Genomic DNA, 26,820 nt, shown 5'->3' with positions numbered 1-26,820 from the left:
TGATCCACTGTCTATGAGAGATAGGGTTACACTGATCTGTACACCCTGTTAACAGCTGATCCACTGTCTATGAGAGTTACCCAAGAGTTACACTCATCTGTACACCCTGTCAGCAGCTGATCCACTGTCTACTCATCTGTACACCCTGTCAGCAGCTGATCCACTGTCTATGAGAGATAGGGTTACACTGATCTGTACACCCTGTCACCAGCTGATCCACTGTCTATGAGAGATAGGGTTACACTGATCTGTACACCCTGTCACCAGCTGATCCACTGTCTATGAGAGCTAGGGTTACACTGATCTGTACACCCTGTCAGCAGCTGATCCACTGTCTATGAGAGCTAGGGTTACACTGATCTGTACACCCTGTCACCAGCTGATCCACTGTCTATGAGAGCTAGGGTTACACTGATCTGTACACCCTGTCACCAGCTGATCCACTGTCTATGAGAGCTAGGGTTACACTGATCTGTACACCCTGTCAGCAGCTGATCCACTGTCTATGAGAGCTAGGGTTACACTGATCAGTACACCCTGTCAACAGCTCATTCACTGTCTATGGGAGTTACGGTTAGACAGATCTGTACACCCTGTCTGCTGATCCATGGTGAGTTTGCATCTGTTAAAATGTAAACAGCAGCTGAGTGATAGACTTGAGATATTTAACTACATATCTATTTCAGAACTCTATCGGTTTTTTGTAAGATTGTTAACTTAAGCTGTTAAGGCCTACATACATCACTTTCTTTTGGAAGGAAAAGTCTTGTCAACTTGAAATAGAAAATTTTCATTGTACGTATTGTATTGTTTGAATATTTGTAATACGTTTGTTTGTAATATCACATAAAAATCTCTGAATGGTTCACATACATCATAAAAAAGGTAAAACCATGTGAATTTGCAATCCAGAAATCCCAGTAAAGACATGTTGTATGTCAAGTATGCCAGACACTATATTTTAGTAAGGTTTACACAATGTTTTTTCTAGCAAGAGAATGCACTGAACGTCTGATACAACAAGGTAAGAAAAGTGATGGCTGTACTCCCCGGGTCACCTCCTGTATCCTCACTGTGATGTTGGCTGTACCATCTACACATAGCCATGCAAACAATAACATCTACAGACAATTAGTGTTCCTTCTTTGTAGCACTGTTTTCCTTACAACTTCAGAATGTATTGATGTATTCTCTACTTTACTTGAATACTTACCTTTGCATTGCCAATTTACTAAACCACACTGCTACAATAAAATTGGGACTGGCTTTTGTTTTACCATTCATAGAAATATGTCTGAGGATAGAAGTTGTTTGTATCTAAGTGATCTATACTCTGGGAGCAACTTATTTTGTGTATTTGATTTATTTTCTCAAATTAAGGTAAATTCATAAACATTAATCATCTCAAATATCTTCCATAATTCTTGCATATTTAAATTCAAATGTATTTCCATTCACTTTTAAATCTAAACACTTAATCTTAGCGAAAATACTTTGAAATAGAAATCGCAAAATTTAGTAGCCAGGAAAGAAAAATAATGTTATACAGTATTATAAATAACTTGTAAACTTTTTTATCTTAATTTATAGTATAGGCATCTTTCACCATATTCATTAGATCTATTATTATCGTAAATGTCAATATGTTGCAAAGATTGCTTTTACCTTTCATTCCTTTCAGGAATAACTGCATTTTAATGAAAGACAACCTTTTGCTTTCAAGCGTGATTTTTCTTACAATTTTACAATCATATGAAAGGACTATCAATTAAACATTCTTTCTTTCCCCCTCTATTTTAAAGTATTTATCATGAAAATCTTCTCCTTTTTTTTACAAAAAAATTGTCGTGAAAAATAGTAATTTTTCTGCTGTTAATACCTTCAAAATGGTATAGTTTCATTTTATTTTTAAATCATTGTAAAAGAAATGCATGTAATGATAACAATATATCCTCGATACTACCACTGTGTTTTATGTTAAACAGCCAGCTTGGCAATTACTACACACCTGTTTCTATATATAGGTAATTGGTAAACACGATATTAGGCGACACATTACCAATAATATCTTCATCATTCACATGTGTTTTATCTCTTGGGGAAAATAACCACTTGTACTTATGAATTGTTTGTAGGAACATTATCCTGCCTAAATATATGTTGTACAATATCATTAGATGGGATTTGTCTCCTGCAAGTTATTACTGTAGTATAATGTTATCACAGATATTTACATGGTTTCATGGAAGATATTCGGGGACGACAAGGAGATATTCTTTTATCTACATTATTAATTATTATGAAGCATGCATGGTGATGATATTATGATTTTATAACGAAGGCCTTAAAACGCAGCTGCAAGTCCAGAAACTTCCCATGATACAGATGGCAAAGCAATTTGTTAATTAAATGTTATGTAATTGAATTAGATAACGAACATTTGATTTTCAATTGTGCAAAAATATCATGTTTTATTTGAATCGTGCAAAATTTCACAAAAGTTTCCTGTTTTGCAGAAACTCTTTGACAGCTAGTTTAAGCATCACTGAGGAAACTAAAGACCGTTCCACCAGCGTTGAGAAAAACGTCTTGTGAAAATGTCATGTATCAACATGTAAAATGATATATCTTAGACAAACTCCCTTAAATGCAGATACTTGACATGCAGAAATTGGAGCTAAGCTATAGAAGTTATTTGTGTTGAATGTTACAGGTTTGAATCAGGTGGAAATTTTGACTTCATTTTATGCATTTGAGACTGTCTTTTGTGGTAAACTGATGTTATCATTGCTAATAGGATCTCCACACTATTCAGATGCTGTCCATATCAGACTGTTTACTAACAACGGCTTCAGTATGTTGTGTGATCAAAAACAGGTGTTGTCAAGGTGTTTTTAGGTGTTGTTTCATCAACGTCAGGCATTTAATGTGTTTTGAGGTGTCAACTCACCAAATGTAGGCATTGGGAAAATGCTTTGATTTGTTGAGTCACCACAGAGAAGAAAAAATATTTTGATACGTCACATCACCACACTTTATGGGCAGTATATAAATGAATGTGTCGTATATAAGTCTCGGGGCAGTGTGAACTTGTCCTTTATTTGGAGGCTGGTCTACTATACGATTAGTCCATGGAGAGAACTCACTGTGTTAACATTATCACACCACAGATCTGCTCTCCAATGATTGTCACAGAAACACTGCAGCTACCAAGAGGCTTTAATATTATACAGGTTCTAGATCTGTACACCGGGGCTTCTTAGTCAGGTTAGTACAGAAATATCAGAAATAATTCTTATTACAGTATATCAAAATACATGTGTATCAATGAATATAAAAGATGGTCATCTAGCTGTTTGCCACCTGAAAACGAAAGCAGATTTTTAGCAGATATTTGGTATTATATTGAATACAGGAATAGAAACATGTGACAATACGATAACAAAGGACTAGTCTCCAGGTGTGGACACAAAGAAGGCAGCAGGGAGGAAAAGGCATCGATGACAAGTTTAAAGAATATATCTCAGTCAATTCTGTCAATTTAATCAAATTACTGGAGTTTTTTTATTGATTGAAATAGTGAGTGTTTGAACCGCCAGCCTGATAAGGCCTGTACTATATATAGTCGGCTGCTATATAATACACCAGTACTATACAGGAAGTCTACTAGGACTATTGTGTCCTGTGGGACAGTGTTTATGTGACTGTAATGGGCTATTGACACTGTGTAACACCAGGTTAGACCAGGTTAACAGTTCAGGTGTGTGTCGTTTGGATATATACAAAGGTGGACATGCTTGTCCATGTGATGTGAACTCTTGTACATGAACTCTGACAGAAATCTTTACATGGTGGACATGTTTTTTTGTGTGTACACATGTAATCTGGGGAACAGATTTGACCTACATCTGGTCAGAAAGTCAAGTGTATATGAGAAAGCAGTGGACTTGTAACAATTTACCATGAGATGTTGTTCAGGGGAATATTAACACAATAGCACACTACACAGGTAAGGTTTGTTTACAGACGACAGCCATGTGTAGTATTTCACCAGGAACTGATTCAGACCCTCACTCGTCCATGTTTGTGTGTGTACTAAAGCTGTGTAATGTTGTGATATGTGATATCATGTTGTACATATTTTGTAAGCTGAGATTTTTTCTCAGCATTTCTTGTCTTTCCCATTACAGTCCTCTTGTGTTATGAGAAATGAGAAATATGCTGTCCTATAGCTAGTCCAGTAAGTGGTATAAAGCGTTCTCCATAGGTACCCCTATTATGACTATGTATTCACCTTACATTTATTATTTTCTAGCTACTTACCTGAGAGCTACAGTTATACTCTTCTAAGCCCATTTAATCCCTACCACCCTTTATTTCAATTCATTCCACAGCCAGCCTCTTGATCCATTCCCTAAAACTACCCATTCTCAATCCATTTATATATAACAACCCTCACTGGATCCATTCCCTATATATAACAACCCTCACTCAATCTATTCCATATATACAACCATCCTTACTCAATCCATTCCCTGTGACTCCCCTCAGTAAGTTTCCCCATATCTACCTATTTCCCACCCTTCATAATTCCCACTATACTACAAAACTCTTGTCCACCCTTCATGGTCACACTAATATCCAAGCAATTAAAAGATTTGCCTAAAAATTGGTTAAATATACTTACAATATCAAATCACAGGAATAAATGATGTTGGTATAATGGTATACTAATTAGTAACTTTACCATATTTAAAATAATTCACAGAATATTTAACATAAATAAATACTACTGTAGCAATGAAAAATATCCCGTTAGGTATTCCTGTATAAAATATACAGATTTGTAATAAATTTACACGCACACTTTTGAAAAGAAGCATTATATGATGTGTTTATACATTTAACCCAAATAAATGACGGATTTATGATAAGATTTACCTGTGTCAACTCCAGTGTGGAATGTTCCTCTTGGTTCTCTATTAGGATATGTCAGAATGCTTGGGGCTGTCTCAACAGAGCGTCAATCATTTAATCGCTGCTACTAGGAGAAGATGCGAGCTGGTACTGATTAGATCATGCTTCCCTCTGTTTATCTCCCTTGATGATTATTACTTGGAAAGATGATCAAGAGATGGACTTGACTGTTCCAGTCATCGGATGTGTCTTTGTGCAAACCATTTTCTGAGATGGTTGAGTAATAAGCTGGTCAGTGCTGATGTTAACTTATGTCCTTCGGGAATTAAGACATTTTTGGACAGCTTGTAAAGGGCCTTTTACATTCTATCATATGCTGTTATAGGTGGCTACCAGCTACTACTTTTGTAAAATTCTGTCTCCAAATGACTTTAGCTGATATCAAGGATATATAAGACAAAAAAGATAACATTAGTGACATTATATTTCTATAGAATATTGTTCCATCACATACCTGTCATTTAGACATATTTATCTAGAGAAAAGAAAATCATGTAAAGCTCCAAAATGACATTTGATATGTGCAAAATGTTACTCAGTAGTTTTAGAGCAGATTTACGCTCTATCTACTTGATGGAGATGAATTTCTGGTGAAGAAATGTGTGACCACTGTCACCGTTCTCGGAGATATGTGGGACATTAACAGCTGTAGGCAGGAGTAATACCAGGTATGTAACACCAATCTATACTACAAATTAGATATTATTTCCACACAATTGATAGAACGTTTGATATATGGTATGGTAGATTATATTGACTGAGTAAGGCTCAACCTACAGCTGTTGTTTACACTGGATCAACATTGTTATAATGAGCACATCTGTAAATATTTGTATCTCGATAACGATATTGGATCAGACTGGCAAATTAGGATAATTAATACAGTTAAGTGTGTTACCTAAAATATAGAATGGTTATAGGCCACTAATAGACGTTAGGAAATATATATCTCATTTTATTTCACAATTTTATGCAAAATCTCTGAGAAGCAAAAGAATAGTTGCTATTGTATGTGAACCATACCTGTATGGTTGTGATTCTGTAGACTGCATTGGCCATGGACACCCTGCTTCTGAAATCTTTTATATCTTCCCAACAGATTATCTCCCCTTGGTTAGAGACATTATTTAGGCAGAAGATCATGTAATGACCAAAATCATATATTGCTCAATTTTGCTTACAATTGTAAATAGTGTGAGTCTTATGAAAATAGTAGATAATTCTGTAAGAATATATGATGTCTTCACCAGTATCATACTGTTATTTGTTGTTGACCAGTCTATCCTATGTGTGTTGGATGAGATGACTGGTAAATTTGAATGTGGACCATGGCAGATTACTGCTTAAGTGCACTTTCCCGTTGGTAACATGTTTCGGACAACTATATAAGAGTTATTGTATTCACATCTAAAAGTGCAGAAATGAAAGTAATAAATCTATAAAGATAATCTAAATGTTAAACATTATCTACAATAAAAGCATTTTCCCATTTTCTTATCACTATATTTACTCAATTTCAACTTACCTGCTGGTTGGGGTATTTATATCAATCTTAATGTATTGGAGTCTGTGTTGCAATTCTTCATGTCTATATTAAAACATTAGAGGAAAATAAATAAAATGTTAACATAATTCTAGTAAGTTTATATCATCAAAGTATGGTTTGATTGGCATTAATTCTGGAAATTTTAATATCATTTAGATTGTCTTTTGATTTATACATTTATTCCTTCATATCCTAGTATGAATGTCTGTTTTAATTTTGACAGATTTCCTCATGATACGAATATTTCTTTACCTCACTTTCAGTCTAGAGGTCATCTTTATATCTATCTTCAGTTTTTAGGGAGGCTACAAATAAGGAATTCCAATGTCTTTTGTAAGGTTAGGACATGGCTAGCATACACGTATACAAAAGACTGGAAAGAAGAGGTAAAGTACAAAGGATCTCAAGGAAATATAGTTATAATATTATAGAGACTAGTATAAGTATGGTAACTAAGTTTTCATTTTCGTTTAGGCTGCAATATGTCAAATTTTTATCTTTGAGTGACTGAGGGTAGTGTTCAATCCCTATCAGGTATTTTAGGAAGGTCACTGGTGGGGTAGGAAGAGATAACAGAGGGATAAGTAAGGGGATTTGGACAGGTATATAGTATGATATATTCTTCATTCTGGTCCTACATTTTGACAGGTATGTAGTCCGAAATATTCTACATTCTGGGCCTACAATTTGACAAGTATATATAGTCCGATATATTCTACATTCTGATTCTACACCAATAATATGATAATGTATGATCATGAGAAACATATAAAATGCATGAAGCTACTCATGGAATCTAAAAGTGTAAATTAGTCGTCAAATTACACTTGTGGTTACAGGTACCTAAATGTACACTTAAACAGAACTGTAATATGTCAGACCTGGCCTTAATATGACAATTAAAAGTGACTGGATGTAACTGTTTAAACTGTAGATACAGTCCCCCATTACTGAGATATAGAGATATTTATACTCCTTACCATGAGTCGGTCCCTTAACTGAACATTTAGACCTTTTGTTAGCTACCTCCCAATTCATGGTTTCTAAAATAAAGTTCTTTCTATCATTATAGAAAATATGATGAAATTACACCACTTACTGTCTTCTAGCAATAGGTTATCTCAGTCTGGTACACGGAATCAATTCTTGTCTTCTGATAAATTATGTTTGTGTCCTCAAATGAAAAGAAAAAAATCTTAACAAAAAGACAATATATTACATATCAGTGACAGATTATTGTCATTTTTGTGAAGAAATTTTATTTTAGCTAAAGATTGTACCTGCACTTTTATGAAAGATAAAATTTTATCATCTTAAAACTATAAATAAGTTTACCATTTAATAAATGATATTTCACTTTCTGATGAAGAAGCTGCTGTCTTCTGATAGATTGTCTAAATACGTTTTTGAATTTTTAGAGGTAAGCTGTTTTTTATTTTCCAAAACCAGGTAAATAAGCTGGAACTCAATTTTAAGTTTGTCTTAATTTTGAAAAAATGAGCTCTAATTGTTGTCTTAAGATAAAAGATTAATTGTCTAAATATGATGATTTTTATTATGTGTAAATTAACAGTTGTTTTCTAGATAAAAGATTTTGATGTACTCTTATGAATAATTTAACCTCTTCTAATAAATAAGCTGTTGTGTGTTGTGATATTGAACCATTCGGTAGTACTTGGTAATAAAGAAATATGGCTTCAAGGACACTACTGCAGTTTTATATTGAATCCTTGTTTGACCTTGAAATAAAGGGTCGCTTCTGTACACTATTACGTAAGAATGTTATGAGGGATTTATAGATACATCTGAAATCCAGACAAAAAATTGGATCAGGTGCAAGAGTAGCCTAGAATGAAATGTTATTAGATCTTAGAAAGGGGAGGTAATTCCGAATGTGTCAGAAAATTGTTGTCTGTAGAGAATCAACTTTAATAAAACTTTTATCATTTATATATCATCCATGGTTTCGAACTTTTCAGAGTATAGACATGGCAGCACTACGTAGAAGATGTCACCAAAGATACTGATCTTTTACTATAAATAGAAACAAGTCCCAGTAGATTCTGTATGGGCTGTTATTGCTGAGTTAGCAGGGTTTACAAGTACAAACATATGTTTCCAAACACTTAACAAAGCTGGGGATCCTTATTGGTTACATAACAGACTATGGGCTTGTGTTACAATGGGTCCAGCGGTACATTTGTGATCTCATCTTCAGTTACCTATATACATGGAAAGGTAAATGATAGGGACGGGGGAATCGCCAAGAGACATGTGGTTCTTCATAAAAAATGGAGATACTACCTTATACCACTAATTCCAAAAAAAATTCAGATATAATAAGATTGTCACTGAAATGATTTATGATGTATGTGACGATATGTCGAATTTCAATGTCAAGCTAAGGGGAGATAATTAATTTATAGACTTCACTTAAGAATTTTTTACTAAAAACTCAGCGTCAGATGGTCAGTCAAACAGCAGTATATAATGATCTGGGTATAGGGATCTCTAGAGAGTTTGGGGGATCTTTAGGAAGAGATGATCATGTAAAATTATTAGAGAGAGAAATTTATTTTGTTCATGGTAATTAACAGGTATGTTTATTTCTGTATTTACAACTTCTCTGTAAAGAATCGCAATAATGTATGCTTTATCATTTTCTTCTTGAAAACATATTAAAGATTAATTGTTATATAGACTATTTTTTTTAAATGTTTATTAATCATATTGTTGATATACAATAACAATAAAAAAAAGGGGGATCAGAGAGCCTTATACTATTAATGTTGACCAACATCTGCCTACCTGTGTGTAATTGTCTGGCCCAAACTGATCATGATTTTAATAAAGGCCACATATCTATGTAATGTAGATAAGTTCTAATTTACCATACAGAAATACCCATAACTAAGTTACTCTACAGAAATACCTATAACTAATTTACTCTACAGAAATACCTATAACTAAGTTTACTCTACAGAAATACCTATAACTATAATTTACTCTATAGAAATACCTATAACTAAGTTACTCTACAGAAATACCTATAACTAATTTACTCTACAGAAATACCTATAACTAATTTACTCTACAGAAATACCCATAACTAAGTTACTCTACAGAAATACCTATAACTAATTTACTCTACAGAAATACCCATAACTAATTTACTCTACAGAAATACCTATAACTATAATTTACTCTATAGAAATACCTATAACTATAATTTACTCTATAGAAATACCTATAACTATAATTTACTCTATAGAAATACCTATAACTAATTTACTCTATAGAAATACCTATAACTATAATTTACTCTACAGAAATACCTATAACTATAATTTACTCTATAGAAATACCTATAACTATAATTTACTCTATAGAAATACCTATAACTATAATTTACTCTATAGAAATACCTATAACTATAATTTACTCTATAGAAATACCTATAACTATAATTTACTCTACAGAAATACCTATAACTATAATTTACTCTACAGAAATACCTATAACTATAATTTACTCTATAGAAATACCTATAACTATAATTTACTCTACAGAAATACCTATAACTATAATTTACTCTACAGAAATACCTATAACTAATTTACTCTACAGAAATACCTATAACTATAATTTACTCTACAGAAATACCTATAACTAATTTACTCTATAGAAATACCTATAACTATAATTTACTCTACAGAAATACCTATAACTATAATTTACTCTATAGAAATACCTATAACTAAGTTACACTACAGAAATACCTATAACTAATTTACTCTATAGAAATACCTATAACTAAGTTACACTACAGAAAATACCTATAACTATAATTTACTCTATAGAAATACCTATAACTATAATTTACTCTATAGAAATACCTATAACTATAATTTACTCTATAGAAATACCTATAACTAAGTTACACTACAGATATACCTATAACTATTACTCTATAGAAATACCTATAACTAAGTTACACTACAGAAATACCTATAACTATAATTTACTCTATAGAAATACCTATAACTAAATTACTCTACAGAAATACCTATAACTAAATTTACTCTATAGAAATACCTATAACTATAATTTACCTACAGAAATACCTATAACTATAATTTACCATACAGAAATACCTATAACTTTTTACTCTATAGAAATACCTATAACTATAATTTACTCTACAGAAATACCTATAACTATAATTTACTCTATATAACTAATTACTCTAAGAAATACCTATAACTATAATTTACTCTATAGAAATACCTATAACTATAATTTACTCTATAGAAATACCTATAACTATAATTTACTCTATAGAAATACCTATAACTATAATTTACTCTACAGAAATACCTATAACTATAATTTACTCTATAGAAATACCTATAACTAAGTTACACTACAGAAATACCTATAACTTTAATTTACTCTATAGAAATACCTATAACTACTTTACAGAAATACCTATAACTATAATTTACTCTATAGAAATACCTATAAAAATCAAATACTGGTGTAAGATATGAATCATTGTATTTGCTGTCTGATTTATGATTTCCATTCAGTTAAAAGAAATAGTAATTTTTTCAGGCACTCAGATTCTGATGAAGACATCAAGTGTTATACTAACTAGGGCGTAGCAGTTATATATATATATATATATATATGTCTGGATGGGGGTTATGTCACTGTCATAAAAAGGATTTCTCTTGTGAAAGTTGGAAGCAAATCTTATGATAATAGACCACAAATGAAAGTAACATAACGTGTAACGAGACGGAATCTGGCAGAACGGCATCGAACATCACAGACAAAGGTTTGTCCTGTTGTTTGGTATAGGGCAACACATACACAGGAACGTCAAGTGTGTACAGAGACCAAACACTTAAAAAACACATGCTGAAAAGATTATTTAATGACAACATGATAGGATAGTTATGGAATAAGTGTTTGTTCTCAGTCATACAGTACCTAATAAACAGACAAATGGTAAGGAGCTTCGACGCTAGAGTTTACTGGTAAGGAGCCTCAATTCTACAGTATACTAGGTAGAAGCCTCAATTATACAGTATACTGGTAAGGAGCCTCAATTCTACAATATACTAATAAGGAGTCTCAATTCTACATTATACTTGGAAGAAGCCTCAATTCTACAGTATACTGGTAAGGAGCCTCAATTCTACATTATACTGGGAAGAAACCTCAATTCTACAGTATACTGGTAAGGAGACTCAATTCTACAGTATTATGGTAAGGAGCCTCAACTCTACAGTATACAGGTAAGGAGCCTCAATTCTACAGTATACTGGTAACGAGCCTCAATTCTATAGTATACTGGTAAAGAGCCTCACTTCTACATTATACTGGGAAGGAGCCTCAATTCTACAGTATACTGGGAAGGGGCCTCAATTCTACATTATACTTGAAAGGAGCCTCAATTCTACAGTATACTGGGAGCCTCAATTCCTTGGTGGCCTAGCTCTATTCTAAAGTATACTGGTTTTAGGAACCTCAATTCTACATTATGCTTGGAAGAAGCCTCAATTCTACAGTATACTGGTAAGGAGCCTCAATTCTACATTATACTTGGAAGAAGCCTCAATTCTACAGTATACTGGTTTTAGGAGCCTCAATTCCTGGGTATATATATATTCTGGTAAGAGGCCTCAATTACTTGGTATACCTAAAGCAAACTTAAACGACATGTTAACACTAGAGATTCGGTTTTTTGTTACCTACGTAGTACTAAGATGGCTGTGCTTATAGTGGACACAATTACGTGTGAGTTTTGAGTGTACTGGTTGGGTATATGTCAACAAATGTTATATTTTAAAATGTACGTGTTTGTATGAAACATTTGTTGAAATAAGTAACAACAGTTTCATTTTAACTCTCTTATTTCAGCACCTGGTTTTTTAACAGAATTTCTCATATTTTAATATTGTGTTGACAATTTAACTTTCTGATCTCATCTCCAAAAACAAATGATAATTATGTCATCGTAATTGCATGCAACTAATGATAAATGTTGTCTATTGTCTTCACTGGTAAAAATCCAATTCATAATGATAACTTTGATCTGTAGAATACCTTGCTGGTTTTTGCTTCCTAGACTAACAATATTAAACACAAAGAAATATCTGTTTTCTAACCATAAACTAATTGGCTGGTTTGTAAGAAAATTTAATACATTTACATCATTGTCTATTGTTCCTATAATCACTATATAGTTCTGACTGAATTATACCTGTTAGCTGTCTGTGTATATTAAACACCTTATAGCTGATAGACACGTTCACTTAACCCTACATTACAGATACTACACAAAGTTCCTTCAAGTGGCTTTCATCAAAAGTGACAAATTTTGACATTAAACCTGAAGATGTTTTGAGATATTATTTCAGGAGAAACTTGATGGTATTTAATAAAGAATTGCTGAACTATTTCTTCACATGTTAAGCTGAATGGATTTTTATGGTGTATAATAGGCCGTAGGATTGTCGTTAATTTGGCAGGAATTTAGTGAAAACATATTAACCTAGCGTGGCCAGGCTGCATCTCTGTGAGAGAATTCATCACATTTGTCCCAGGGCAACACCTTTGCTGGCCCAATATCTTCTGTTCTGGTACTAAAAGGGCTGGCAAGGGTATTCAAACACAAACATTAAAAACAAGTCACTGTAAGGTGGCTGAACATAAGTGTGGAGATATTGGTATTAACAGGAGATGTTGATATATAATGGTACAGGGAGATTGTAATTCATTTCAAGGTTATGGATGATTATAATATTCATCAAATTTGCAGCCAAAACCATGATGTTGACATGACAAGGCCTGGATAGTTTTGTATTGGTTTATGTCCAGAGATAAGTTGATGTGAAACTCCTATGTCATTCTGATTGGGCCTGTGTTGGAGTAATTCACCATACATCTTCAACACTGTCAAAGTTATCTGGAGCTGGCCCATTGTCGAATTGCTATCGGGGTCACAAGCCAGATTGATAAATGTTCCTCATTATCTCATTAAATCAAACTTCTTTACAGTAAAGGTGACTGTGTGATGCTGTCCATTCATAAACTGGTCACCTGTTAAATATGTTGCAGCCTGGTTGTGGGGCCAGCTTCTCTGTGTTAGGGTGTCTGTTGTCAGTGGACATGGTTTATAGTCACTTGATTTGTGTTCAGTTGGACAGAGGATGTGGTGGGATTTAGGTGGACAGCAAATGGTGTGTAGGTATTTAAATGTTGGTTATGATGGTTGTTGACCTAAAATGTGTCATTGTGCTTAAGAGTAGACATTACTCCCAGTTCCCTAGGGGCTGAAGCAGTAGAGATTACTCCCAGTTCCCTATTGGCTGAAGCAGAGACTGACCATCCCATGGACCAGAGACTGACTGCTGTATCTGTTATCCAGGTCAGTGTCAGCAAATAGTCACCATAAAAACTATATTTCATATAGATGTTTATAAAGGAAAATGCCATATTCTCACTGTACATATCTTATAGGCAAGATGTTTTCCCTGCATATCATTTGATATCTGTATTACTATAGGTGGTGTTGGATATAACAGTATGCTTGAATTATGTATTACATAAAGTTTTCTATTTCTGTTTTATCATGTCGAGAACATGAAATATTAATGTTTATGAGAAATAATTCAATTAATACACAGCGCTCGCCAGGCCCATCAGGTCTAGTGATAAAGTCATCTGTTTTTACATAAATTTTAATCTGTCATACATGTGTAGGTGTGTTGATGGTAGTTATACAGTAGATAGTGGGGCAGGGATAATTAATCATTGGTCGTCAGGTAGTATACCACACCATGTATAGAATTCCATAGGTTGGATCCTAATTTAAGCTTACACTTTAGTTGTCTCAGTTTTATATGAGCAGTTGCCATAACAATAATTGATCTTGGAGTTCAAGAGGTCTGCATCATTCTCTGAGCAAGGTCAGAGGTCATGCTTATAGTTAGCTTTCGCTGTATGCCAATTTTTATGCTGTTATTCATAATGAAATTATATTAAAAGATTTAATTTCAACTTATATTTACATTCGTTTGTGGATATACTAGCAGAGATAGAAGGTGACAATTTCAATGCTGCTTATAATTTTACTCTTATATTATATATTGTATATTTTTTATGTAACTTATTTTTTTGTTCTGAGCCTCAAGGATAAAAACAAACATCCTCTTATGAGCGAGGTAGGGTAGAATTTCAATTTTGACTAATTTTGTTTCAAATTTGTCTCTTAAGACCAGCCTGACTGGACAAATAAAATTAATCCTCTCTGTTGAATTCTGTATTATTAACTAATACCGAATTAAAAGTTTGTACATTGAGTCGGGGTCAGGTAATTGTGACTTTTTCCCTGTAATCTTGTCAGGTTAACTTGATTTGCTGCTAGTTCAGTAATTTTATTGGGATGTAAAGCATATTCTATCAAAAGGATGGCACTTTTCATTTGTAGCTATCTCGTAAATAATCACAATTTGCAAATTAATGTTTTGCTTGAGTTGCTTACATCACTATAACAGCCATTCTCCATCCACTGATTGAGTCATTAGCGAATGAGCTACACACAACGAGATGTCTTTTAATTACTGCTAATTACATTAATTTACATGCCACTTCAATTAGTGACTTTAATCACCTGTTGGGTTACACAGGTAACTCTTGTTAATGCTTTAGGTTATCTGACACTTTTATTTGTGTGTAAAGGTTAGCATTCTAGTGGATAGATAGCATGCAGCTCAGATTTCATTGAAAATATTTGTTTTGGATTTCCCTGGAGGTTAACAAAGACATTTACTTCATCTTGAAATATTTTCGTATTAGTGCAAGTATTGGTTCGCCCTGATACAGACAAACATCACAGTGACTTCAGAGATGGGCCCAACTTTGGATGATCAAGTGTCTCTATGACCATGATCTTCCTTGAGATGCGGTAACTTGTTGATGTATATAACCAGCTACATGTCAATATAACCTCTCTCTTTATTCTATTATCCTGTTAATGTACATTGCTACAATCTCCTCCTCATTCTGAACATTTTTTATTTTCTTCAAACTGGGGGTTAATTTACATAAAGATGGCTTTGTCGCCAAGCTGTTTGTTGCAAAAATTAAAAACATTTCATCTTGTTCCATGTTGTGTGAAGTTACTGAGGTACGCACGAACAAGGTGCAGTGATTAGCTATAGTCATTTACATAAAACCTCATTCATCTATGCAAATTAGGTACATAGTATGCAAACTACGCTGGATGCCAAGTAGTTTCGTTGAAGATTGACATGCATTTACAGCTGAAAAAACATTTATTTATAAAAAAAAAAAATTGTCCTGATGCTTGAATAATTCAAGTTAAAAGAACTGTTAAATACATTAATACCATTGAGTAACGAAAGCAATGAACATATTCAGGCTCCTAATTTCTGTTGAATATCAGAATTAGAAATGAAGACATTTTTACATGTACAGATTTTCTCCCACTAGAACTTAGTGTATTCCTTACAGATCTTGTAGAGGATATTGTGTCATCTATACGTATAGCTAGTTTCTGTGTGTCTGTGTTTCAATAACATAATTTCGACTATTATGATAAAAAGTCATTCGTGCAGTATTAATAAAAGGCGGCAATTTAAGAAATTAATTTAATTTTTCCTTTTGTATAACATTTGTTATTTATTTCTGGAGACTACTTATATATATTCGAGTATCAAGTTATTTTTCTTATACGTTATATTGTTTTTTCTCTCTTCTGAAATTATCCCAAATTTCATTTCACAAATTTGAAGCTGTTATCTGTCTATGCATTTCTTCTTCTGTAAATGTAGCTTCAGCTTCAGTCTCTGATATCCCTGTTTCATTCCATACTGGTACATTTATTTTCATCAACTAATCCAGTTTGTGGTTCTGCAGCTGTCACTTTATGGACAAAGAGTTGCCTCCCTTTACCAGAACTAATTCTCTCTTATTTTGTTTTACTTGCAGGTGAGATGTGCTATAAATAGACAGAAGTTCAGCGCGCCCAAGAGATGCTTCGCTTTTCTGCAACATGACACTGTGACATATACCAATATCACAAAGTGTTATTTAAGTGCCTTTGCTGTCATTCTGCGAAAAAAAGAACGCTGTGTTATATTTTAAAAAAGAACGCTGTGATTTAAAACATGAAAAATATCCATCACCTGAAGGATTTTTATCATTTTGGTGAAAACAGAATTTGCGAATCTTTAAATTCGGCTTGTGCTTATACAAATGCGACGTCATGCGAAAACTGGGAACTCAGTAAGGAGTCGTGAGCTTGATTTGTGCAGGTTTTTCCCTATGGATTAATCTTCTTTTGTTTACCTCGTGTTTTGAAATTAAGGAAAGTTAATTGTTACAATACTAAAATTTGTTTGAATGCATAACCTTGATTGCAAGATGTCTGATAATAGTGAAAGTGGAAGTGAGTCCAGTGTGAAATTTGGTAAACAGAATGGCAATGATGACGATATATGTCGGGATTACTTACGAAATGTGTGTAAACGTGGAAAACGGTGTAAGTACCGCCATCCGCACTCTGAGGAGTCGTCACGTGAAAGGAAGTATGACTACACGTTTTGTCATGACTTCCAAAACACGGGGTGTCATCGCCCCAACTGTAAGTTCCTACACTGTTCTCGCGAAGAAGAGGAACATTATAAACAGACAGGCCAACTTCCTGTGCGGCTACAACAGGCCGCAGCCCTAGGTGTCGGGGTAACTCCTAGTAATGATATGCCCCTCCTAAAGGGCGAAATCCCAATTTGTAAAGACTACCTTAAGATGAACTGTAAACGGGGCATTAAGTGTAAGTTTAGACATTTAACGGCCACAGAATATGAATTTGAATTGCGAAAGTCTGACCAAAGGAATAATAATTCACAGAATTATGATCCGTATGAGGAGGATTTTGAACGATTTGAGAGTTTTGAGTACTGTCATGGTAGTAGTGGTGTTAAGAGGCGAAGGACAGAGAGAGATGGAGAAGGATTCGGTGGTAATTATGGGGAGAACCGATACTCTCCCTCCCGTCCTCTCAGCTACCAGCTTCTAGAAGACGAGAATTCAGTATTACGTAGAAAAGTGGATGAACTTAAAAAACAGGTAGCTGATTTAACAGCTACAAATGAAGTGCTACTGGAGCAGAATGCTCGTTACCGTGTTAGTCGGACATCGTTAGGGACAAGCCATGTGGCTGCACCGCAGTCTCTCAACCATCTAGCAAACAGTCTCGCACAACAGATTGCTCTCAACTCCGAACTGGCTTCCCAGCATGCATTGCAGCAGCGCCTGGCGCGGGAGCTTGCCCCGGTTTCGGCGGCTGCTCAAGGGAGTTTAAACCAGCCAACTGTGACAATGAATCCAGGGCCTATAGTACCGGTATCTCTTCCACAGAACAATATGACCGGTGTGACCCTGGCCCCTGTGTCCATCCAACAAACGCTGCCCCCACCGGTCAGCATGACTCAGGCCCTACCACCACCGGTCAGTATGACACAGAGTCTACCACAGAACATGCAGGCGGCCACTACGACCCTGGTATCATATCCCATTGTCTCTCAGAATCTCCGCACCGTTAGTAGTCTGGCCCACTGACAACACGGCACCACCTAGCTAAGGTAGGTAACTTGACATTATACTACTGATAAATCATCCCTATAGTAATCAAAATTACTGCATCATTTCTTGTTCTTTAAAAAGAATTTTAGAAAAACCTTTATTTAAATTTTACTTGGCCTCAATATTCCAGAGGTTGCTTTCAACCCCTGTGATACCCAGCCTGTACTATTTCATAGCAAAACAGAAGGCATTCCAGGAGAAAAAAAATGACCAATCACAAGCATACAGAGACATCCTTTGAATATTACAGAAAGCATTCATGCTAACCCCATCTTTAGAGCCATACAAAGTACCATAATTCAATTCTTTTGACGTATATCAAAGATCGCATCTGTTGTCTCACACAGAGCCTTCAGGTTTGCAATGCCATAGTACAGGGGTGGATGTTATGAACATGATAGTAACCCCTGGAATATCTCATTTGGTTTGTTTTTTTCACTGAAATGAAGTAATGCTTAAGGCTTAATTTAGTAAGACTTTCTCTGCCTGTTTTGTTGGTCTCAGTAAAGCAAGCTATGATAGGCTAGAAAGTCTGACATGCCATCATGTTTGTGTTCTGTTATAATATATTGCAGCTAAAATTGTCTCAATGTTGGTTGAAAGGTTATCAAAACAAACTGTTGTTTGGTGAGAAACATACCACTTTCCATATGTATAAAGAGTGTATGGTGATCTTGTGAGTCCAATGACCACCTTAACATACTTATTATGTACGGAGGTGAATTAGGATCAGTAACAGAGGTGAATAAGTCAGTAACAGGAAGGGTGTAATGGTAGGGTGAATGAGGATCAGAACAGGAAGGGTGTAATGGTAGGGTGAATGGATCAGTACAGGAAGGGTGTAATGGTAGGGTGAATAGGATCAGTAACAGGAAGGGGTAATGGTAGGGTGAATTAGGATCAGTAACAGGAAAGGGTAATGGTAGGGTGAATTAGGATCAGTAACAGGAAGGTGTAATGGTAGGGTGAATTAGGATCAGTAACAGGAAGGGTTATGTAGGTGAATAGGATCAGTAACAGGAAGGGTGTAATGATAGGGTGAATTAGGATCAGTAACAGGAAAGGTGTAATGGTAGGGTGAATTAGGATCAGTAACAGGAAAGGTGTAATGGTAGGGTGAATTAGGATCAGTAACAGGAAAGGTGTAATGGTAGGGTGAATTAGGATCAGTAACAGGAAAGGTGTAATGGTAGGGTGAATTAGGATCAGTAACAGGAAGGGTGTAATGGTAGGGTGAATTAGGACCAGTAACAGGAAGGGTGTAATGGTAGGGTGAATTAGGATCAGTAACAGGAAGTGTGTAATGGTAGGGTGAATTAGGATCAGTAACAGGAAGGGTGGTAATGGTAGGAATCTGTGATGGTGTTGATATGTATGGAATGTCTTAATAGTTTGGAAACATGTCTTAGGTAAGGTATTAGATTGGCAAAGCTTGATTTAGTTGTTACATTCTAAAACATTATTTTAAGAGATTTAGAGTTAATTATATTTACGTACTATCTTCATGTGTTTGTTGTCTTATAATTTCTTGAAATTCAAGATGGAAGGAAGAAAGCATAACTAAAGTCTAAGTCTTATAAACGAAAGCCATAAAAAAAGTTCTTCATTGCCCTTTGATTAATATATGTATGCAGATAGAGTAACCTTTTGAAAAGTGATTCATTTACATAGTATCCTTGATATGAATAAAATTCATTTTCTTCAAATTAACTTCAATAATAAATAGTAACTCAAAATCATATTATGTAATTGAAAATCAAAATTAATCATTTGAAATAGAGACTGAGAGGTTTTTTTAGAATAGCCTGGAACCTTCACCCTACACCGGTCTACCCATTCCATCAAACATTGGATACTGATGATCACGATAATGAACTCCTGTTAGGGAGTGTGATAAAGCGGAGATATTCCATCATCAGACACCCTAGCCATGAGAATTTATGACATGTAGTAATGAATTGTTATTAATTGATGGAAGGCCCAAGGTAGAATGAGTATAGTGTTACCTGTTTTACAGGAAGTTCTGATGGCCAAACTGTACTCTTCCACTAAAATTTTTCTGAAGAGCCATCAATTTCATTGTCTGCAGATGGTAGTTCCCGCCATTAATGAATGACATCAATGGATGACTTCTATATGGCTGTGATCTCCATCAATCTTTCAACCCCTGTGACCTTGCAAACATTTCACTTGAAAATGGCTTTATTTTTAAGGTGTAGTACAGGGCTCTGAAGTTCAAATATAGATGTATGGCTTTCAGGTACATAGAAACATATAATTTTGCTTACACATTAACCTTGAAATGAGAAATGGGAGCTACATTTGGTAAAACATCTAAAATATAGATTGATCTTAATTCGACATAAGGAGTGATACATTGGAATTCTGAGAGAGGAAAAAAACAATCAGAATAAAAACTGGTTCTACAATACAGCTGCGGGTCCAAGTGTTTCAGACTCACTCAAGGTCATGGGAGGTCGTCACTCAAGGTCATGGAAGGTTGTCTGTGATTTGCATCAGATATATCCTAGGTACATGCATTTGAAGGGTCCTGTACATGTGTGTGGCCCCTCGTACATGTAGATATACCTTACTACAAATATAATGCTTGAAATATGTGTATTTATCTTTATAAATCTTGATACAGAAGATAATATTTCACCGTTATATCTTAAATATATTCTACTGATATATTTGTGCTAAATTTTGAGCTTCAATTTCATTAAGTGGATCTTTCCCGCCAGATTCTATAAAATAATATCTCAGATAATTTGTTGATACCAACAACCGAATTCACCAGTTATAAAAAAAAAATACCTAGATTGTCATTGGATACTGCCCACATGACCAATGCAGAGATGTGATTGGTTGACAGAGCTTGTATATTGATGATGAGGATAAAGAGATCAGGTACAATATCAAAGGGTGGTCACTTTGAGACGATGATTGATGAGGTTTTAACTGATCGAGAATCATTAACAGATGACAAACGACATGTAAGAAGTAATAGGCTTCTCCATCAAAAATCTATATTCATATTTATATAGAGGTGTTTTTGGTACATTCTGCACAAGTACATATGTACTTATATATGTGTGTTTAATTAATACAGGTAGGGATATAAAGAACAGATTTTTTTTTAATTAAAATAGAAAAGACATTATGTCTTCCAATTAGACTACCACTCATTTCTAAGTTGTTACTTTTATTAGTTTTTGTTAATTTCTTAAAATAACATGATTTCTAGTTATCGTTACTAAGTAAGCTGATAAGAATTGGTTTGATTATCAATGCCTTGAGAGTTCTACAAATGAAACATATTCTTGATATATCTTGTCCTAAATAGAAAGTGTACTGTTCGCTTTTAAATGAATAAACTTAAGGTCAAAACAAATTAATACTATCCTCCTTCATTTGTTACTTCTCTTTATTTTACTGGTTATTAGGGCCCCACATCGAGATGCGGGTGCCCTATAGTAATCAGGTTGTCCGTCCGTCCGTCCGTCCGTCTGTCTGTCCGTCCGTCCGTCTGTCCGTTTTTTTTCTTTTGCACATTAAAGATGCAAGGGAGTGGAGTATTTTCCCCATATTTTACATGATGATTCCCCATCCAGCCTAGATCTGCTTGGTAATTTTTCAGGCTGAAATTAAATTAAAAAATCGGCCATCTTGGATTTTAACATTTAAAAAAATCACAATGTTGTTGCTCTTAACTGATAAACATTTTGTTATAACATTATGATGCAAAGTTGTTCAGAATTAAACAAGGAGTTGACTGTCCAAAGGTAAGGTCATGGGCCAAGGTTACTAAGTCAAAGGTCAAGGTCAAATTTAAAAAAATTATTTTCTCATGAACATTTTGCTACAACATTTATAATGAAGCAGAGTTGTTCAGAATTAAACAAGAAGTCAACTCACCAAAGGTTTGACTGACCAAAGGTAAGATCATGGGGTCACTGCATCAAAGGTTGACATTTTCCATTTTTGGACTTATTAACAATTTGTTATGACATAATAAATAAAATTATTCATTGCTTAATATATTAATTAAAGTCAATATGATTTGAATCAAAATGGCTACATGATATGATTAGATATACCATTCCACAGAGTTTATTTGCAGATACAACTCTTATGGAAAAAAAACTTTTACATGATTAAAATATTTGAGCAAGACCTTTATTCCCTTCCTTTCACATTTGTTATGTGTTTCTTCAGCAAACTATGAGGTTTACCTTGTTTAAAAAGGGTATTTGAGTTAATTGTATGCTCTTAATGTAATGTTAGCTTGGAATCAGGATTCAAGTTAAATACTTGGAAGACTTTTTCCAAAGAATTATAATAATGTACCATCATCGGTTTCCCAATTAATGTTGACATTAATTATTTATTAGCAACATATAGCTAACACGGAAGAATTCGTTGTCAAAATACTACTTTTTCACTTAAGCACGTCAGACACATAGCGGGGCCCTTTCTGACGTGTCAGTGTTCTAGTTTATTTACCTTATACATCTTTCTACTCTTCAAAACAAAAAGCAAAAAGAAAAAGAAAAAAACAGTGCTGCCAAATAATTTTGACACTGCCTGCCACTGTATTTCCTATACAAGGTAGCATGATTACCCCTATATAGGGAGTTTATACAACAAATCTGGATTCAACTACATGTATTGTTTGGATATTAAAAAGATCTATCTTTTTACTAGTACATCTTATCGTGGCATATAAGATGTTTTAGTTGGAGCTTGGATCCCTGAAGCAGATGAAGTGTTAAACAGATGATATGATTGTGCTACAAGATCCAAGATGCCTGGATGGAAACCTGTAATTTAAGACAGAGTAAATATAATTACATCTTTACCAATTGACAAATCTTCATTTTATTTATCAGTACATGGGGTATATTACTAGAAGTGAGTGACAGCAGTAATTATCTCTCTTGATAATTAATGTCTGGCTGCTCAATAAGTATTCCTGAGAAAATTGTTTTTATGCCCTGGCAATGAAATTGGGGGCATTTATCTGTTTCCAATTCATGTCCAATTGTGTCCTGTCTTGTCCCATCCTGTTGAGTATTGTCCTATGCATCCTGTTAAGTACTGGCCCGTCCTGTTGAGTACTGTTCTGTCCTGTTGAGTACTGTCCCGTCCTGTTGAGTAGCTGTCCAATCCGGTTGAGTACTGGCCTGTCCTGTTGAGTACCGTCCCATCCGGTTGAGTACTGGCCTGTCCTGTTGAGTACCGTCCCATCCTGTTGAGTACTGTACTGTCCTGTTGAATAGCTGTCCAATCCTGTTGAGTACTGTCCTGTTCTGTTGAGTACTGTCCTGTCCTGTTGAGAACCGTCTCATCCTGTTGAGGACTGGCCCGTCCTGTTGAGTAGCTGTCTAATCCTGTTGAGGACTGGCCCGTCCTGTTGAGTACCGCCCCATCCTGTTGAGTACTGTTCTGTCCTGTTGAGTACTGTCCCGTCCTGTTGAGTAGCTGTCCAATCCTGTTGAGGACTGGCCCGTCCTGTTGAGTACCGTCCCATCCTGTTGAGTACTGCTACTGTCCTGTTGAGTACCGTCCCATCCTGTTGAGTATTGTCCCGTCATCTTGATTACTGTCCTGTCCTACCAGAGATAATGAGGTAGGAATTGAGATATGAGACAGAATTGAGATGATGAGACATGAGATTATGAGACAGGAATTGAGATGATGAGACAGGAATTAATGAGACAGGAATTGAGATTATGAGACAGGAATTGAGATGATGAGACAGGAAATAATGAGAGACAGGAATTGAGATGATGGGACAGGAATTGAGATGATGAGACAGGAATTGAGATTGATGAGACATGGATTGAGATTATGAGACAGGAATTGAGATGATGAGGCAGGAAATAATGAGACATGGATTGAGATGATGAGGACAGGGATTGAGATAATGAGACAGGGATTGAGAGAACAGATTGATGAGACAGGAATTGAGATTGATGCGACAGGAATTGAGATGATGAGACAGGATTTGAGGTGATGAGAAAGGAATTGTGATGATGAGACAGGAATTGAGATGGTGAGACAGAAATATTTATGTTTTTCAGGTATTTCTATTTAATTTATTTAATTTGTACCTTACATGTATACATGTTCTCAGATCATCTCTGATTAGGTCTTGGACAGTTGTGCCAAGAAATCATATTTAGTGAATAATTGCTTTATTGCATGCATGTTTAGAGTTCAAAGTTAATTGGAAGCTAAAGCCTGTATACTATTTCATATCATGATATATATGAATAGATACAGCAAACTTATCTATAAATATGAAAGAAAAAAGTTTACATAGTATATTTACTAGACACATTCAATAATTTAATCTTGGCACTTCAAACAAAAATTATACATTATTATTAAGATTGATATGAAAAAAATGTTGCACAGGCAAATATCGTTTGTAGCCAAGCAGTATAATATAAGTGCCAAAAATAGTTTGATTTAAATGATCGTTGGCTTTTGCTAGCCAGAACCCATGTCTGCATGTATACTTAGGAGTATTTACCTTGATAAATATTAATAATATTATTTTGCTGTCATTCAGAATTCACTCGTAAGGTTTTACACGCAAAGCAGTCAGTTGGTCGGAGTCACTTCCTTTCTATTCCATGCTGTAGGAAATCATTGCCTTAGGTTTGAGGTTTCTTCTGGCAAACTACTTCATAATTTGTATGTCAAAATGTCGAGAGGAGATCTTTCTGTTCCGCCAAAGTTTACAGCCACCAGACAAAGTCAAACGTAGCACTGGTATTTACCCCTCTTTGCAGACTGCTATAACTCTCTGTGATTTACTTTGTATTGCATGGCACTGGTGCCAGAAAACTGTGCTCTTCATTCAAGAGTAAGTAACATGCAGTGATTGTTCACATAAAGTCACTAAGGGATAAGTACATATGTATGACAGGGAGAGGTCGTTACTATGACAACTTAGGTCGTTACCATGACAACTTGTCATACCAAGACAGGCATCAGAAGGAATAATACCCCTGTTACTTTGTCACTTCATACATAAATATTTGTAACCAATATTTTACTGAATCAATTGTTCTTTGTCTACTTTGCATGTTAGATATTAAGTTTTTTGAATGCCCTCCTGGTTAGATGCCAGAAAGGGTTGTGGCTGCTTTGGATGGAAGTAGAACTGTCCATTGCCAAGAAGGGCGGGTGTACATGTAGGTCAGAGATGGTAGGGGTTTTAATGTCTGTTTAGTGTAGAATCAAGGATAACTTTGAGATGTACAGTTAAATATCTGAAGGTTTCAGATGTCAGACATATCTTAAAATAAAGACGCATAATAGACCTGAAGGATTCAAGCAAACATGATTAAATTAATGAAATCACATATGAAATGAATAAAAAATTTAGGATACATTTTATCACATAACTACAAATACCTACATCACAAAGAATTTTGCGTCAAAAGGTATTCGGAAAATTCATCAGAGGCCCCCGTTTTGTCCGGCCTTCATCGTAATTCTGATGTCATGTCATTTTTCCTGACATCATTTTACTGTTTCTATCTGACATCACTATGAATTTCCAGCCAATGAAAACCGCTCCAGGTCATATTACATGGACAAAATCACTGGATATCAGACAGATGATGTGATAAATATTTATTCTACATTCTACACAATTCTTGAATTTGGAAGTTTAATGTAGACAGATATACCTATATATGGTGTTGTTTAATCATGTTCCAATGTGAATGGGGATGATAGAATTCTGTCATCCTATATATGCTAATATAACTGTTCTAGGATTAAAAATGAATGTCCAGGATCTGTTTACATTGATCTGTGCGTCAGGTCTCCCGACAGCTATCATTTATGTGTACATTAATCTATTACTATATTCAACTTAATAAGCACCCCTTCCGAGTATAAGCACTGCCTTGAAGTTATTCGTAGCTATTCAAAATTATGAGCAATGTATAGATTTTTTATTTTCTTTCTATTGAAAATTTGTAATTGAGAGATTGGTCTAAATTTGATCCCATTAAGTACTTCTGAATTTACTAAATTGTTAGTTGACCTGGGTGCTTATTTGATCATATACAATAACCATAGAATGTGCCCTGATCGTCCTAATTTACTCTTAAAAATAATTATTGAACATGAACAGATCTATACAATCTCATGAATATTCATGGCCTTTCTCTAGTTTTACAGAATAATAAATATGAAATGTATAAATTTCCCGCACCAGCAAGGATTAATGGGGTTTAATTCACTCATTTATGAAGAAAATCTTATTAATTGACTCATTAACTTGGGAGAACCTCACGAGTAATTATGGGATAGAGAGTATGATTGGTGATGGACTGAAGACACTGACATAGAGAAGTAGCACCAGCTAAAATATTGTAGATAAGATTGTAAATAAAGGAACAAGGAGGCTAGAACCAGGAGCTCCAGTAGAGATAGCACAACATTGTAAATAAAGGAACATGGAGGCTAGAACCAGGAGCTCAAGTAGAGAGAGCTCGAGATTGTAAATAAAGGAACAAGGAGGCTAGAACCAGGAGCTCAAGTAGAGAGAGCTCGAGATTGTAAATAAAGGAACAAGGAGGCTAGAACCA

General features: G+C 34.8%; 1 protein-coding gene across 7 annotated transcripts in view; it reads left to right on the top strand.

Annotated features, from left to right (window-relative positions):
* Positions 1–26,820, top strand: part of LOC138315025 (zinc finger CCCH domain-containing protein 10-like) — a 133,829-nt gene that overhangs the window by 97,859 nt on the left and 9,150 nt on the right. For 3 of the 7 annotated variants that reach the window (XM_069255743.1, XM_069255741.1, XM_069255744.1), the window contains one exon: positions 16,547–18,201. In XM_069255743.1, coding sequence (XP_069111844.1) covers positions 16,961–18,178 — 1,218 coding nt within the window. In that variant the 5' untranslated portion in view covers positions 16,547–16,960 and the 3' untranslated portion in view covers positions 18,179–18,201. Of the gene's footprint in view, positions 1–3,052; positions 3,268–3,342; positions 4,010–13,847; positions 13,962–16,546; positions 18,202–20,001; positions 21,714–26,820 lie in introns of those variants that run through there. The other 4 variants (XM_069255747.1, XM_069255745.1, XM_069255740.1 and 1 more) reach the window with 4 other exon arrangements.

Source organism: Argopecten irradians, chromosome 2, assembly GCF_041381155.1.
Source record: "Argopecten irradians isolate NY chromosome 2, Ai_NY, whole genome shotgun sequence".
NCBI lineage: Eukaryota > Metazoa > Mollusca > Bivalvia > Pectinida > Pectinidae > Argopecten > Argopecten irradians.
The sequence above is the reverse complement of the archived record's forward strand: the minus strand, read 5'-3'. Positions and strand labels throughout refer to the sequence as shown.